At 44.6% G+C, this 13,539-nt stretch overlaps 1 protein-coding gene across 2 annotated transcripts in view; it reads right to left on the bottom strand.

Annotated features, from left to right (window-relative positions):
- The window catches only part of spata17 (spermatogenesis associated 17), a 105,655-nt gene that overhangs the window by 25,533 nt on the left and 66,583 nt on the right, over positions 1–13,539 (bottom strand). For both annotated transcript variants that reach the window (XM_034188107.1, XM_034188099.1), the window contains exon 7: positions 3,924–4,160. In XM_034188107.1, the coding sequence (XP_034043998.1) occupies positions 3,924–4,160 (237 nt within the window). The remainder of the gene's footprint in view (positions 1–3,923; positions 4,161–13,539) is intronic.

Raw genomic sequence — 13,539 nt, 5'->3', positions numbered from 1 at the left:
GAATCGATCTATGGAATTAAAATGAGAATCGATTTAAAATCAGCAAATCGATCTTTTCAACCCAGCACTACAATGAATGTATTGTTTAAATGTACGATAATCATGTTACTGTAATGATGTTTAATTGATGCTTGATGACTTGATGCTGGGACTGCATCTGTGTTGGAATTGAGGAAACAAATGGATTTCTTTTTGTCTGTTAAAATATTTAATTCCTGTTATAATTAGCAGAGAATACAACCCCAATTCCAATGAAATTGGGACATTGTGTAAAATGTAAATTAAAAACAGAATACAATGATTTGCAAATCCTCTTCAACCTATATTCAACTGAATACATCACAAAGACAAGATTTTTATGTTCAAAGTGATAAACTTTAGTGTTTTTGTGCAAATATTTGCTCATTTCGAAATGGATGCCTGCAACAACCTTTCAAAAAAGTTGGGACGGGGCAACAAAAGACTGGGAAAGTTGATGAATCCTCAAAAACACCTAATTGGAAACAGGTGAGTGTCATGATTGGGTATAAAAGGAGCATCCCCATAAGGCTCAGCCATTCACAAGCAAAGATGGGGTGAGGATCACCACTTTGTGAACAACTGCATGAAAAAAATAGTCCAACAGTTTAAGAACAATGTTTCCCAATGTTCAACTGCAAGGAATTTAGGGATTCCATCATCTACAGCCCATAATGTAATCAGAAAATTCAGAGAATCTGGAGAACTTTCTACACATAAGTGGCAAGGCCAAAAACCAACATTGAATGCCTGTGACCTTTAATCCCTCAGGCGGCACTGCATTAAAAACCAACATCATTGTGTAAAGGATCTTACCGCGTAGGCTCAGGAACACTTCAGAAAACCATTGTCAGTTAACACAGTTTGTCACTACATCTACAGTGCAAGTTAAAACTCTACCATGCGAAGCTAAAGCCATACATCACAACATCCAGACACCCGCTGCTTCTCTGGGCCCGAGCTCATTTGAAATGGACAGACGCAAAGTGGAAAAGTGTGCTGTGGTCTGAGGAGTCCATGCTTCAAACTGTTTTTGGTACATGGACGTTGAGTCCTCCGGACAAAAGAAATGACCATCCAGACTGCTACCAGCGCAAAGTTCAAAAGCCAGCATCTGAGATGGTATGGGGGGTGGGGTTAGTGCCCATGGCATGGGCAACTTACACATCTGTGATGGCACCATCAATGCTGAAAGGTACATCTAGGTTTTGGAGCAACACATGCTGCCATCCAAGCAACGTCTTTTTCAGGGACGTCCCTGCTTATTTCAGCAAGACAATGCCAAGCCACATTCTGCACGTGTTACAACAGCATGGCTTCATAGTAAAAGAGTGCAGGTACTAGTCTGGCCTGCCTGCAGTCCAGACCTGTCGCCCACTGAAAATGTGTGGCGCATTATGAAGCACATATGACAAAGGAGACCCCGGACTGTTGAACAACTGAAGGCGTACATCAAGCAAGAATGGGAGAGACTTCCACCTACAAGCTTCAACAATTAGTGTCCTCAGTTCTCAAACGCTTATTGAGTGTTTGAAGAAAAGGTGATGTAACAGAGTGGTACACATACCACTTTCCAGGCTTTTTTGAAACATGTTGCAGGCATCCATTTCAAAATGAGCAAATATTTGTACAAAACAATAAAGTTTATCAGTTTGAACACTGAATATCTTGTCTTTGTGGTGTATTCAATTGGAATATAGGTTGAAGATGATTTGCAAATCGTATTCTGTTTTTATTTACATTTTACACAATGTCCCAACTTCATTGGAACTGGGTTGTACAAGAATTATCATCCTTCTGTTCCTTTTTGTTCATATACCATGCCCATGGAAGTAAACAAGGAATTCATGAAATGACATAAATGAAAGTAAATAATGAAATAAAAACATCCCTCCCTCCCTCCCTCCCTCGTGGACGCAGTGACTGGTGGTCAGGCCAGCAAAGTTCACAGCTGCTGCGGGCCACCTGCCTGGAGCAGTTCTGAGCTGCACAGACGTGGGCCATCCATGCGGTCACATCATGAACAAATCAGCCAGCCACATGGAAAGTCTGCACCTCCAGGCGCACTGAAGGACACTGTCATGTGGACTATAACTTACGTGGACGTGACAATAGCCTAGCCAGCTGGCTGATTATACAGATCACATGGATAATTTCAGATGGCCCAGCCTGGCTGCATCATCGCCATGTGCTCTGAGACATGGCTGGGGGTGATCCAAAGGTGACTTTTTTGTTTTTATTTTTCCCCATGTCGTCATTTGTAGACAAGCATGCACCACCGTGCCTTGTACATGGATGGTTGGAGCACGTGACAATATGTGTTCCCCAGCTTTGCGTTGCACTGACGCAGTGGTCAGCTGCGATGCAGAACGGCGAAAAGAGCCACAGGAACGCAGTCATTGGCCGTGAGGCATGATCACTTCCCTCCCTGTTACATTTTGAATGACATCCAACCCATGACCTAATTACATGTCAACCACGGTCCCCTGACAAACGCATAACTGTAGTGGATGTGATCCTGTGTAATCATGTCAATCTGGACATCACATCACCGACGAGTGACACCCCCCCTCCGTCCGGAGCAGCAAAGGTCTCACATGAATGAGCTCATGGCTTTCGACTCGTCGTGGGAAGGCTCGTATTACAGCTGTGAGGATCATAATATCTCATGAATGTGGATTTATTTGCTCAGTTATCTTAATGCAAGACAACAGTAACCTGGAATTAAAATACAAGGCAGGCTGTTTTCTGTTTTGCAGGGAGTGTTGAGAGATTTAATTACAGCAAGGTAAAATTGATAAGGGAGCAATCATAAGTGCAACGGCCTGCAGTGATTATGTGGAGGGTAGCGGCAGGAGCGTATAGCTCAGTGACATGTACAGCTCCTAGAGATGTACAGGTCTGTCAGCGATGAGTGGGCCATATGTTCCCAAAGTCATCATCCGCATGTATGATGTCTGTGTGGCAAAAGTAGGTGACAGTACACATGTGGTACAACATGCAGTGACAAGGACCTACCCTACGAAACGCATGTGTCGCTATTCAACAGAAGACAGTTTTGAGATGTTAACAGATCCATTTTAGCTTTGTGGGAAGTGTGGCAATAACTGCAGGAGATTTGTGGAAAAGTGTGGTAAAAACTGCGGGAGCATCACAGACTATATGGAGTAGTATTGTGCGGCACATGTGCACAAGCACTTGTGTCATGGGACTCATCAGTATGTGGGTGTAGTCTGCCTTAATCACTGGAAACACAAAAATTTGCTGCTTTTTTAATAAATCAGGCCCAATTTCCTCAGTTTTGGAATCGGGACACAATTTGAGGCCAAACATATGCAATGAAGACTGACTTTAAACTGATTCGGATCGCAGTCACTCGCACAGCGACACTGAATGGTAGAACATAAATTAATGTGGCACATGGGAGCTATTTCTAATAAAAGCGCACACACGCACGCGCGCGCACACACACACAGTTCCAAACAAATTTGATAGCAACACACCACAGTATAACACATCTTGCACACACACTCAAATGCACACTATAAACTGAGCTGTGCAGTGCTCCCAAGAGAGTCGTTTGCTATTTTTTAATGATGTCATTCTTCTTGAAGAGGAGTTTTAAAGGATCTCTACTTTCATCAAGAACCCACGCCATGGCACAAAGACAGGTTGCTGGGAGGTTCTGATAATTAGTAGACACTTTGTAAGACTAATATGCTCTTTCACTCTCTTTAACTCTCACTAAGGCTCTATTGCACTGTTTCTTTTGATGTTTCACTTTGCACTTCAAGTACATGAATAATCCTATACATTTCTCGACATTGTCTTTCCATTTATCACCACCTGGCTGTGTTGGTTTTTGTACTCAAGTGTCACGTGCACCACAGCTATTACCACCTCACCTGCTGTTTCTTGCTGGTAATGGGGGGCAGGATGGGCCTACAAGTGTTGCACCTGCTTGTGGATTTCATCCATGGAGAGCCAACATTTTCAAAGGGGGGTGTTAGTCCAGGTGTGCAGTGGATGTGAGCCTTGTCCCCAGGGGACAACCTGGTGGGAGCCTGGTACTTAACCCGCCGCAGCAGTAGTTCCATCTCATGGGGCGATGACCTGAATGGAGAGTTGAAGACTCCTGGGCACTGAAGATGGGTTGGGGGGGGAGTGCAGGTAGTTGAGTTGGTGACATGTAATAGAACTCAAACTGAAACAAAAACTGATGCGGCTATGCATGGCATGCATTTCATTCTCAAGGCACTAAGGTCATCTTCAGGGGTTTATGCCCACGAAAATCTGTGTGAAAGGTAAAAAAAATTGTTTAACACTGACAATGGGAATGACTAAAACTAAACACAGACTCAATGTAATAGACACAACCATTCATCTGAGATTGTGTAATATCACTTTGAGAACAATTCAGGTTCTATCACAGTTTGAACAAAAAACATTTATTTCCCTTTTTAATTGAATGAATGAATGTGTTTCAAACAAAGAAAAACACAAAAATAGAAAAAAAAAAATTACAACAGGCATATGTCAACCAAGAAACAATGCTGGAAAAGGAGTAGGAAGAAGGAAACACTTATAATTACTACTCCTTTATACATAATCTGTGCTGTTTTAAACATAACTCTATCTACTAATTTCAATGTATGTGACCTCAAAAACAGCATGTTCATGTGCTCCCTGGTGCTCCACTTCCCACCTGGTCCTTTCTGTGGTGGAGTTTGATTCAAGACAACAACTTTATTGATCCCTAAAAGGGCAATTCATATCACACCCAATTACCTCAGACAAAAATACAGCAATTAATCCACAATTATTATGAGTTGAACGTAATAATGATACACATCAGAATTAAAACACCGCACAATCCTAATTACCATTTCTTTGTAGCACGTTGAATGGTTATAAGATCCTTTTAGACAGACCTCCACACAGAAGTTTTGAGATGGCAAAATAAGTGAACAGCAGATCATATACAGTGATTTATATTTCAGTACCTGTCTAGCTTTCCTCAAACCTGTCACACTCCTCGCCATGTTTGACTGAACACAATTTAAGCCCCAGTCACACAACATATGACGATAGCTCAACGAAGGGAAAAAAATCACAAAGCCACAAATTGTTGAGAAAAGGTGGACGAATGATCTTGCATTTTTCCCATCACTGAAAAGCCTGCGAATCAAGACCGCAAAAGGAACGAAACTAAACCAAAACTAAGAAAAGAAAGATGAAGCCAATGTCGACCTTGACGCTTTAAACAAAATCAAAATGAAACATTTATTATGACTGACAGTGGGTATGAGACCGAGTGCAGTGAGCCACTTCCTCATGTCCACAGCACTGGCAGGGGAGGGTCTGGTTGTTCTGGTTGATCCGTTCAGATACCGTCAGCATTCGTGCAAGACGTCAGACTTGGGAGTTGGACACGCTGGATGACAATCAAACGGAACGCTGACGTTACGGAAACTACGCAAATGATGAGGAACCCTCAAGACAGAAAGCAAAATTAAATACAGAAGAATTGAGGCTGTTGTTGGGATTCGTTCACATTTTTCAACAGTTTAAAAATTCTGGTGGAAGCGCCAGCTACAGCAACGAAGCTGGACAATGGTTAAACGTTGCCAACGTAAGTCCAGAATTCTTGTTTTGGTTGGGCTTCAGTGTCCTTCGTTAGTGCTGTGTGACCGGGGCCTTATGTGTGATTTCAAGCTGATTTTGTAGTCCAATATCACATCCAGAATTTTTTTTCATACACTCTATCAGTACATTTTCTATTTGATTGCACCTCTGCAGCTAGACCATGATCTCCAAATAGCATACATTCATTCATTCATTCATCTTCAACTGCTATTCCGAGTTCGGGTCATGGGGGCAACAGCTCCAGCAGGGGACCCAGACTTCCCTTTCCCGTGCCACACTGGCCACCTCTGACTGAGGGATCCCGAGGTGTTCCCAGGCCACTGTGGAGATATAATCTCTCCACCTAGTCCTGGGTCTTCCCGGGTCTCCTCCTAGATAGATGTGCCTGGAACACCTCCCTAGGGAGGTGCCCAGGAGGCATCCTTACCAAATGCCCGAACCACCTCAGCTGGCTCCTTTCAATGTGAAGGAGCAGCGACTCTACTCAGAACTCTCCACAGATGACCGAACCTCTCACCCTATCTCTAAGGGAGACACCAGCCACCCTCCTGAGGAAGCCCATTTCGGCCACTTGTTCCCACGATCTAGTTCTTTCGGGTCATTGACCCAACCCTCATGGCCATAGGTGAGAGTAGGAATGAAGGACTGACCAGATTGAGAGTGTCGCCTTTGGCTCAGCTCCCTTTTTGGTCACAACAGTATGTTAGAGCAAATGCAATGCCGCCCCTGCTGCGCCGATTCTCCGGCCAATCTCACGCTCAATCGTCCCCTCACTCGTGAACAAGACCCCGAGGTACTTGAACTCCTTCACTTGGACAAGGCCGTATTCCCTACCCGGAGTAGGCAATCTATCAGTTTCCTGCTGAGAACCATGGCCTCAGATTTAGAGGTGCTTATTCTCATCCCAGCCATTTCACACTTGGCTATGAACCAATCCAGTGAGTCTTGGAGGTCATCGGCCGATGAGGCCAACAGGACCACATCATCTGCAAAAAGCAGTGATAAGACCCTGAGCAGTAGACTTGGAGTGGAGTAGACTTTACTAGGGAGGCTGAGTAGTGTGATGCCCCTGTACTTGGCACACCCTCTCTGGTCCCCCTTTTAATATGTGGACCACCATCCCAGTTGGCCACTCCTTAGGCACTGTCCCAAACTTCAATGCAATGTTGAAGAGGTCGTCTCATCCAAGACAATCCCTCCACACCCAGAGGCCTTCAGCATTTCTGGACGGATCTCATTAACCCCCGGGGCCGTGCCACTGCGGAGTTGTTGACTACATCAGTGACTTCCCCAGGGAAAATGAGGAAGTCCTCCAGCAGCTTGCCAGCTCTGCCCCTACTATAGAGGGCGCTCCAGTCTGTACGAGTTCCTCAAAGTGTTCCTTCCAGTGCCAGATTACATCCTCAGTTGAGGTCAACAGAGTCACATCATTACTGTAGGACAACTTGGATGGTTCCCCCCGTTTTCCCCCTCTTGAGTGCCTCACATTCCACCAGAAGCACCTTGGTGCGACCGAAAGTCCTTCTCCATGGTTGCTCCAACTCCTCCCACACCTGCTGCTTTGACTCCCCCACAGCAGAGGCTGCTGCCCTTCGGCCTGTCGGTACCTTGCAACTGCCTCTGGAGTCCTCCCAGATGACATATCCCGGAAGGACTCCTTCTTCAGTCGGACGGCTTCCCTGACCACCGGTGTCCACCGCGGTGTTTCAGGGTTGCTGCACCTTGAAGCACCTAAGACCTTCAGGCCACAACTCGCTACAGCTTCAGCAATGGAAGCTTGAAACATTGCCTATTCTGGTTCAGTCCCCCCGCAGAACAATGGAGTCCCCCACCGGAGCCCCACACAGGACTCCATTCAGGGACTCCAAGAAGGCACAATACTCCAAAATGTTTTTCACTGCATATGCACAAACAACAGTCAGGACAGAAGGATCAGTTTTGGACCCAAAACTGATCCATGAGGTACACCACAGATGATATTCATACATGTTGATGTATATTCACCTGTACAAATTGCTGCCTTTTTGTTAAATAGTTTTTCACCCACTTTAGTATAGCTCTCCTGATGCCACACCGTTCCAAATGATCAATTAATATATTGTGGTTAATGGTGTCAAATGCTTTTTTTTGTGTTTTTTAATCTATGAGTATTTTCTTTTCTCTGTTGTTTGTGATTTCCTCAATAAGTTCAATCAGAGCAAGTAAAGTTGAGCTGTTGGTGCTGAATCCATATCGACTATCTGTTAACAAATTGTCAAAGAAATTACTGAGTCGAGCAGAGAAGAGTTTTTAAATAATATATCCATATTCAACTCGGCTCATATTTATCATTTTTATAACAGTGACTACTGGCAGCAGCTACCAATCTAAAAACTGCAGAAATAACAGAGCTCTTGCTTAGGGCCCTTTCACACATAGTGCGAATTTGTTCGAACTGCGCATGAAGCAGGAATTGTATGCAAAATATGTAAAATCGTCGCCGCTTCGAATGCCTCGTACACCAGTTGCTACAACTATTTGCGCACACCAGCGGCTGAAAGACAGAGTGTGTGCTGTGAGAGCCCATCAAACCCTCTCGCGGCAGGTGTCGGCCAAATTCCAGCTGACACACACGAACATCTATCACCGCTCTTTTGGCACTTGGAAAATGTGTGGCCATTCACACTATCATCACGAAAACAGTCAGCAGACAATAACTGTCAAGCTGGATGTGCATGTGTCTCGCACGTGTGTTCCCCCCCCCGCTTCCCCCAACACAACATACCGGGGGGGGCACACTTGCGTAAAATGCTTATATGTATGTACAGATCTGATCGCATGGGGGCTGGAAAGGGAGGTCTGATCACTTACAGCACGGGATGGGGCCTGTCAGCTGATCACAGCACACTGACAATTGGATGGCAGCTCACTGCACACATTACAAACACAGAATCCACAGACAGGACAGTTATATAAATAATTACAACAATACCTACATAACCAATTACATAACAAATAACAAAAATGAATGACCACATAACACAGAGAGTGACACATTGGTCTGACTTTTTTTTAACCAGGGTTATTTGACCGCGGGGTTCTGTATTGCGTCCCCTTTGATGTATTATTTATATCAACCCAGTGACATTCACTAATTATACAGCTGATTTTTATTTTATTGTTCTCCACATCAGTGGCATGATGTGGTGCAGCTGCTCGCACTGTTTTCCTGCTTGAAAGACACCGCTGCATGCACGAACTGCCGCACTGGAATCGTGCACGCCTGCTTGTTGGCATGATGTTTTCGTGGTTCGCTCATACAAGCTGTTTCGCCGTGAATCGCCCTGAGTTGTACTATGCGTGAAGGGGCCCTTAACCTTTGGTCTTCTAGGAAAAATAAGTAATATATAAATCACTAAATGAATAAATGAACATTAGGTAAATTCAGACGGCACAGTGGCTTCGTAGTTGGCACTGTTTCCTCACAGCAAGAAGGTTGTGGGATCACTTCCCACCTGATCCTTTCCGTGGTGGAGTTTGATTCAAGATTCAGACAACTTTATTGTTCCCTAAAAGGGCAATTCATATCACACCCAATTACCTCAGACAAAAAATACAGCAATTAATCCACAATTACTATTTGTTGAACATAATAATGATACACATCAGAATTAAAACACTGCATATATACATTTGATTGTTTATGTACGCTAAACTTTAAGATAGTCCATCATCCAAATTGAGGCAATGTGAGTGTGGGGTGGCCGCAGCAGTCTCTTGCACAACCACGAGCTTGGGGGAACACGGAAAGCTGCAGCAGCTGAGCTGCGCTACCTCCCGGTGGGGGGAAGGAGCGGCAGAGCGGAGAATGGGGGGGGGGGGGTGAGGAGAGGAGAGAGGAGGAGATGCGACCGCCCTCGCCGAAGTCCCAAGCTGAATCCAACCCGTTCAAATACAACAGAGTTTGCATGTTCTTGCAGTGTTCACGTGGGTTCCCTCTATGCTCGGCGAGCATAGAAATGAAAGGTAAATTTTTAGCTATTTGATCATCCCATTAACAGCCAATTCTTAACTTCACCTAAAACGACACAACAGAAATCTTTGCCAAAGTTTGATCTGCTAAATAATTAAATAAATAAATACATCTGAGGCTAAAAATTTAGCTGTGTGATCTTCCCACTAAAAACTAAATCAAACTTGATGGCATTTACTGGTGCACTGGAAATTTTTGAGCAAAATGGATTTTCCAACAATGTACGACCAAAAATAAACATTATCAAAATATATTTTAAGAATGTATTTGTCATTTAAGTTCTCTACCAAGGTCTAAACTATCATATCACACAATGTTAAAATAAATAAATAAATAAAATACATGCTGAATGAGTTTATCCCATTACTGGACAGTTGTTTCTGTCCCAAAACGTACCCACGCAATGCATTACAATAAACACCTGTGATGGTCACTCTGACTGTGTCCGCACGCACGCACACACGCACACACACACACAGGAAACAAAATAGCGGGACGCAGCCGACGCGGTGCGGCGGCACAGGAAAAACACCTCCGTGTTGATAACCATTTGTAAAATCCAGGTGGCTTTTGATGGCTTTCAGTGGAGTGAGTATATGAGAAATTGTTTAACAGCTGGACATGTTCCAACTTGTCCTTAAGGCTTCCAACAGAGGTGTTTTTCCTGTGGCGGAGCGTCGCGGCGGCTGCGAGCCGAGGCTGCAATCTGTCCACACGTCTTTCATTAAAAAAATCTCCTTTAACAGTGGAATATCCGGATAAAATGCTGAAACCGACTTCTTCTGAAACTTCTCTGTTCTCTCACGACGTCCTGGATCAATAGAGCCTGAAATGTGGAGGTTTTCAGCTTGAAACAGGCCGACGACGGCGCCTGAGAGCGCTGCACGACGTCTCGCACCGTGGGAAGTCCTTAAAGCGACAGTATCACCTCAAAATCTCTCATCAGCCGTTAAAATTTTCACTGAAAACCAGCTTAATTTTTCGAACCATGTCCACTTCGATGTGTCTCACAGGTTTAGAAAAAATTTTGATCAAACAAAGCGCCAGTCTCTCAGCAACTTCTCAGACAAAGGAATTCCGACAAGGGGCTGGATGACTCCTCCCACAAGGAGTGCTCACAGGCGAATGACGTCACCGACAGGCGTGGAAAAACTCACACATGCGCACGAGGGTTCAAGCATGTCTGACGCAAAAACATATGAATGAAATCCATATAGTTTTTGAAAAAAATAAAAAGGACCTATACTGTATTGACAGACCTCGTAGATAACAAATACTATCAAAAAACAAATTTACACATAAAACCTCTGTTATTCAGAAAATGGGAAAAGATTTTGTTACTAACTACCTCGCTAATAACTATTCAAATCGCAGTGATCCTTTTGCCTGTGTGTTAATTACCCGACGAAAGCTCTGACTTGGAGGACTCTGTATCTACTCTATATGCTAATAAAGCTTCCCACTACTTAGGCCACTCTAACACTTGGGGGGGGGGGGGGGGCAGTGCGAGAGAGAAAAAGAAAGGGCACAAGTAGTAAATTGCTCCAGCTCAATTGACTCAAACTTCACTCCTTTTAAAATAACACATTAACAGAATGGTTAATTAGTCAAAGTTTTATTATTAGAGCAGGAGTGCTTTTGATGTAAATGTCAAGTATTTCAGAATGAGAGCGGACAAAATACTTCAACTCCACTGACCCTGATTTAGTTAATTATGGATGACAAAAATGGTTAATAGCATATATTTCGCTGGTGGTCCTCCCAACACAAAGCTGGCAGTAACACAGAGAAATATCATAATAAGTCAGAAGATGATTCCTCAATTATTTTGTCAGTTGAGCAACAGAAAAAAGGGGTCTAGGGTGTACCCTGCTTTTCCCCACTGTGACTACTGCGATAAACTCCAGCTCCCCAGATCCTTGAATGGAGTAAGTGGGTATAGAAATGAGTGAATGATAACAGAATGTGTGCACTGATTTCAGATCAGTGAGTGTGCACTGTATCTTTTCCATGCAGCCCTGTACCGAGGGCTAGGAGTAGCTGGATGTCCATTGTGCTCCAGAAAAACTTTGACTTTTGCCGGGTGGTGTACCTACTTGGGAAAGGAATAATGGGTTAAAAGGAGATTATAACAAGGAGTTAGACTACTGGGGAGTCCAAGACGCCCTGGGCTTCAAGGATCCTTAACCTCACTAGTTGACCAACCAAGTCCTATGGGGTCCTTCCTTGATTGAGGCATATGGAATCTGAATGATGATGTGAAGCTCAGAGGCAGGTTAGAAAACCAGCATGCTGATGATGCCTGGATGTCTCAGAGGTATTTAATGCAAATAAATTATTATTAAAGCTTAAAGGACTTGTAACAATCCCTTGAATGAATCATCAGCACAACTTCTTACTTCGTATCTGGAGTGGGAGAGGGGTGTCAACATCATTGGGGTCATCAGATGGGCATCTCCATCTTGAGCGTTTAACTGATTTAGGCCCATGACACCTCCGAAGGGCTTAACGGCAACACTTGGTGTCCCAGGTGTGCCCCCCTTTGTCTCTACCCCTCACCAGACATCTCATAGCCCAGTTGTTATTTTTCCTTTTCATCCACAGCCAATCACTGCTTCGCTCCGCTGCCTCTGAGAGTGCCTTCACTGCTTGGCAGAAGGCATGTCCTGTCACTCCTATCATCTTCAGGAGCTTGGTTGTGGTTTTGGCAATGAACCCTCTGTAACCAACTTCTAAAGGAAACACCTTGGTAACCCAGTTGCGCTGTTCTGCCTGGGCTGCTAATTCAGCGTACTTCAGATGTTTCCACTTGTATGCCACTTCAACAGCAGCTTCCCAAGGTACCTTTAACTTCAGGATGTATAGGAGCTTTTGAGAAATTGACCACAGGATTAGGTCGGGCCTGAGAGTAGTTGCTACTATCTCTGTTGGAAAGACTAGTTTGTGGCCAAGGTCGACCTGCATTTGCCAGTCTCGGGTGGAGGGAAGTGTTCGCTCTTGCCAATGTTTGGGGTGGACGTTCTCCTGTTCTCACAAAGCAGGTGGTGCTTGGAGGTCCATGTGTCAGGGGAGGGAAGATATTGATGGCATTTCTCCTTCCTTCAAGGATGCTAGCTAGCTGGCGCGGGACCTGATTATGCCTCCAGGTGTAATGGCCTTGGGACAGGCTGGTTTTGGACCCAGTTAGGATGTGCCTCAATGTTGCTGGTGTTTGGCAGAGCACACATGAGGGATCTTCTCCTCTCCACTGGTGAAGGTTTTTGGGAGTTGGAAGAACATCATAGATAGCTCTGATGATGAAGCTAAGTCTTCTTCCCTCCATCTCCCAAATATCCTTCCATGTGAGCTTCTGATGTTCTAGGTGGTCCACTGTCCTTGTTTGGCCTGTGAGACTGCCTTTGCACTCCTTTCTGCCTCCTCTTGTCGCCGAATTTCCTCAACCACTAGCTTCCTTCTCTCGATGAATGTAGCCTTTGCCAAGTTGGTTGGCTTGCACCAAAACCAAGACCTGCTGTTCCATGTTGTACTTGCCCCATGATGTCTCTGTGCCTGAGAGCAGATTGTGTTTGCTGCACGGCCTCTGCTGGAGTCCATTTCCTACCAGTTGCTAATCTGAGTGCAGCTGTTCGTATTGCTGCATCCTGAGACTCAGTTAGAGTCATGTTCAATCTCGCTTTAGTGCACTTACATTCTTCAGTGAGGCTGGACACAGGCAGTTCCAGAGCACCATGTCCATACAAGCCAACACTACTGAGGCATCGTGGGAGTCCAAGCCATTTCTTAATGTAGGAATTGACGGTCCTCTCCATTTTCTCAACTTTGGTGATTGGGACTTCGTAGACAATTAAGGGCCACAATATACG

The sequence above is a fragment of the Thalassophryne amazonica genome, chromosome 2 (genome assembly GCF_902500255.1).
Source record: "Thalassophryne amazonica chromosome 2, fThaAma1.1, whole genome shotgun sequence".
Taxonomy (NCBI): Eukaryota; Metazoa; Chordata; class Actinopteri; order Batrachoidiformes; family Batrachoididae; genus Thalassophryne; species Thalassophryne amazonica.
Note: the sequence above shows the minus strand (reverse complement) of the source record. Positions and strands in the feature narration are given on the sequence as shown.